Here is a 4,249-nt window from a genome sequence, read left to right as displayed (position 1 = left end):
TAAGAAATGTTTTAATTGACACCTCAAAGTTATATTATCCCGCTAAATACTAGATAAACCGTTATTTTCAACAATATCTTTAAACCTACTTTAAGAAATTGTATTTTTGAATTTTGTCCAACAATAATACGTTTTCTTCGATTGTACATGCCGTTCCAATCTCTGATTCATCGAAAAGGTTGGAAAAAAGAAAAATAATAAATGAACAAAACCCTGTAAATCCTAACGATAGCGAAACAAATTCAAGCTTTTCTTCCGGTCAAAGAGTAATTGAAGTTGATACTCATTCCATTGAAAAAGAAACAAAAACTACATAAGAAATTGATTTAATCGATGAGGAAACATCAAAATAGATATGCAATCAGTGTAATAGTAACAGGCGTAAAAAGTGCGTGTGTAAAATATTAAAGAGTATACTAAATTGCCATCATCAACGAGGATCACAAAATAATTACGCCGAAAAAGAAACGAACAATGAGTGGTTTGTCAAAAGAAAATTGCGATAAGATTGATTCTTATTGCTTTTTTATTTTTTACAGTCCACTCATTAGAGAGCTTTTGACAAGCAACTCACTAAGAGAGCGCTTTTAATTTTCATTATTGTCTGTTGTCTTCAAGTTAGGTTGGTAGAAATTAATACCTTTAAAGAATTTGTTTTGTGTTTAAATCCAAAGTGTATAGTGCCTTGCCAAAAAAAAGTTAAGATCTCTTTAACTGATTTATATCTAGTGAACGGAAACTTTCGGCTTCGGCCGAAATTTCGGCCGAAGTTTCGGCAGAAGCCGAAGCCGAAATTTCTGCGTCAGCAATTTTTTACTTTTCCTGTTTCGGCCGAAATTTCGGTTCAAACCACAACCGAAATGAACCGAAACTTTTATAAGATTTTTTTAAAAAGTCTAGATAACTTTTTTTTAATTTAGAGTGGGATCATGACGATTTCCTAATTTTAATCGTTTGTTAGTAAATCAATTTTTAATTATAACAATTGTAGAAATTTTAATTGAAGTCACGTTACATAATTGATTCAAGTTACTATTCTCAAATCATTCTTTAAATAAGTTAACATTTAAGTTAAGTAACCAAAATCAATAATTTAATCAAAGTTTCTCAGTGCTAAATTTTACAATGGAAAATAATCGAAAGAAAAGCTATTTGTGGAATCATTTTACCGTAACAGCCAGTAATTCCAAATACGCAACTTGCAACATCTGCAATTTGAAAACATCTCGTGGATCCCACAATCCAAAACTTCAATCACTTAGCGGACTTTCATCACATTTAAGAAGTCGGCATCCACAGCTTACTCTGAAAAATCTCCTAACTGAAAAAGCAATACTCACAACTACCGACAATCCTGAAAATATACCAACTTCAGATCAGCTTGAGCCTCTTACAATTAAAAAAAGAACAATACCTTTATTTGACATCAGATCAAAACGCCAGAGGACTGAGATGCTGCAATTTACAATGCCTGGCTGGGTTGACAATATCTCAAAAATTGATTCAAATTCCGAAGAAGGTCTTAAGTTTCATAGATCTATATTTGAAATGATTATCCTCGACTTACAGCCTTGGTCAATTGTGAATAATCCGGGATTTTTACGCCATCATGCAGTTTTTACACCACACTTTGACATTGGAAGTGAGAAATACTACCGAAGCATGCTCAATCCAGCCTATGAAAAGATTAAGCTTGCAACGAAAGTTATCCTTAACGAAAAAAATGCTGAAACTATCTCCATCTCTCTGGACGCTTGGTCATCCTTTCATCATAAGTACTTGGGCATGATGGCTCACTTCGTTTCAGACAAATGGGAGCGGATCAAGTTCTGCCTGTCATGTTCCAAGTTTGATGAAAAACATACTGCTTCAAACATTTTTCAAAGACTTGAGAATGTTGTGAAAGAGTGGGAGCTAAAGGACAAGATCACATTCTGCTTAAGAGACAATGCTGCAAATATAAAAGCAGCTTTCAAAGAACCACAGTGTATTTACAAGTCTGCTGGGTGTCTAAATCATTCACTTCAACTAGTGATTAAAAAAGAACTTTTTTCACTCCAGAGTGCTGTAAACTTGATAGAAAAATGTCGAAAGCTTTGCACTCATGCTTCTTTTTCAAATTCCTTCTTTGCTGAGCTTTACAAACAACAAGAGGTTCAAATGAACAATTTTGACAGGCTCGGACTCAAAAATGATGTCCCAACACGCTGGAATTCAACATATTACATGCTTGAAAGAATTCTGTACTTGAAATCAGCAATTGCTACCACGCTGCTAATCCGTCCTTCCAGCGGCATTGAGTTCACTGTACAGGATTGGAACCTGTGTGAAAAGCTGGTACACATTTTAGCGATTTTCGAAGAAGCCACCAAATTGCTCTCTGGAAAGGATGCTTGCATCAGTGCATGTATTCCAATTGTGACAACTATCCTGAAATCATTCGAAGTTCCCTCTGATGACGAAGAAGTGATTGGCATGAAAAATGCTTTAAAGAAAGCAGTGGAGGCACGTTTTTTTGATTTAGAAACCATTGATCATTTTGCAATAGCAACACTTCTTGATCCCAGATACAAGCACCACTTCTTTAGATCCCAAGAAGCCTTTCAAGCTGCAAAAAAACAAGTTCTTTTGGAATTAGACAGTTCCATTTTGAGCCAAAATGAAACTACTCCTGTGATGAAAACTAAGTCTATTGAGAACACTGGGTTTTCTTCAATGATGCAAAATATAATTGCACAGTCACAAAATACAAGGTCCAAAAATCCAACTTCCAAATTAGCAAAGGAAGTTTTAAACGACTACTTAGAAAGCCCAACATCTTCATGCTGTTTAGAGTTTTGGAAAGAGTATGAAGAAAAAACAACATTAAAAGCAAAGTTTGGTTTGGCAAAAATGGCAAAGAGATTCCTTACACCTCCACCAACATCTACCGAAGTTGAAAGGTTGTTTTCAACTGCTGGAGACATTCTTTCAAATGAAAGAAACAGACTTTTGCCAGAAAACATGGAAAAAATTTTATTCTGTAGAGAAAATATTTCAATTGTTAACTTTAATTATTAAAATGTCTTGACATATTCTACTTTTTTTTTTGACATATTATAGTTTTTATCAAATTATGTTACATGGTGATTGCTTAGATATACGTAAAATAGTTTTTTTTGCTTTAATTCGGTGATCATAAAAGGTTCAGGGATTTTTAACATTTTTTTTCAAATTTCGGCTGTTTCGGTTTCGGCCTCGGCCGAAATTTCGGCCGAAATTTCAATTTCGGCTTCGGCTTCGGCTACGGCTTTACTGAACCGAAATTTCGGTACTTTCGGTTTCGGCTCAAATTTCGGTTTCGGTCGATCACTATTTATATCGAGAAAAAGTTGAACTTTTGAAGTAAAAAATATTATCAAGTTTCATCTATTACTACTAACGGATAGGCATCCTGTCAAAACTACAGTAACATATTTGCAACTGCTCATTTCATTTCTGAAAAATTAAATTTCATCAATTTTTGTTTGGGCTTCACATACCTTAATGGCTGCCATGATGCAAATAATTTAAAAAAAGCTCTGCTAAAAATCTTAGATTTAAAAAGAATGATAAAATAATGAGTATAGTATCAGACAACGCCAGTAATGCACGCAACTGTGTTAATTCTCTAAAAGTTTTTTTAAACATTCAATCAATAAGATGCATAGAGCATGTTATGCAAAAAGTTGTTAAAAATGTCATAGATTTAGTTGAAGAAGGTAAAAAAGGCAGTTCTTCTAAATTCTTTTTCATTGCAAGAACATTAACCAAGTGCAGAAAAATTTTTACATCTTTTAATCATTCTTCTAAACTTAATGATTTATTAGAATAAAGTTAACTACGACAAGGAGTCAAAAGAAATCATGCATTTCATATGATTCAAGATGAGAAAACTCGTTGGCACTCTATGTTTCTCATGGCAGAACGAATGCTTAAACTTCACTCCTACGTAAAAGATATCTTTAATTAGAAACAACAATACAAAGGTATGAGAAAATATTTACTCGATAAAGATGAATGGTTAACTGAAAAGAAACGGTAAATGCTTCAATAAGCTTTAACAAGCTTTAATAAGCTTTAATCAAGTTAGTGTTGTACTGTCTGGCGATAAGAATGCAACGTGTTTTTTAGTTATTCCAAATATGAAGTACCTTGAGAAGCAGCTAAAAAAGAATAAAAGTGAAACTCCTTCTTTAATTGTAATATTGAAACCGCATTTGTTAGAATC

The 4,249-nt window shown here is 33.4% G+C and overlaps 1 protein-coding gene across 1 annotated transcript; it reads left to right on the top strand.

Moving 5' to 3' along the window:
- The first annotated feature begins 1,125 nt into the window (after positions 1-1,125).
- Positions 1,126-3,853, top strand: LOC149880736 (zinc finger BED domain-containing protein 4-like). Its single transcript, XM_090067873.1, has 2 exons — positions 1,126-2,942; positions 3,682-3,853. The coding sequence occupies exons 1-2, from the start codon at positions 1,126-1,128 to the stop codon at positions 3,851-3,853; spliced, it is 1,989 nt and encodes a 662-aa protein (XP_089923999.1).
- The last annotated feature ends 396 nt before the right edge of the window (positions 3,854-4,249 follow it).

The sequence above is a fragment of the Hydra viridissima genome, unplaced genomic scaffold, assembly GCF_058129835.1.
Source record: "Hydra viridissima isolate aposymbiotic clone 2 unplaced genomic scaffold, HvirCarnegie_v1 scaffold_12, whole genome shotgun sequence".
NCBI classification, from domain to species: Eukaryota; Metazoa; Cnidaria; class Hydrozoa; order Anthoathecata; family Hydridae; genus Hydra; species Hydra viridissima.
Note: the sequence above shows the minus strand (reverse complement) of the source record. Positions and strands in the feature narration are given on the sequence as shown.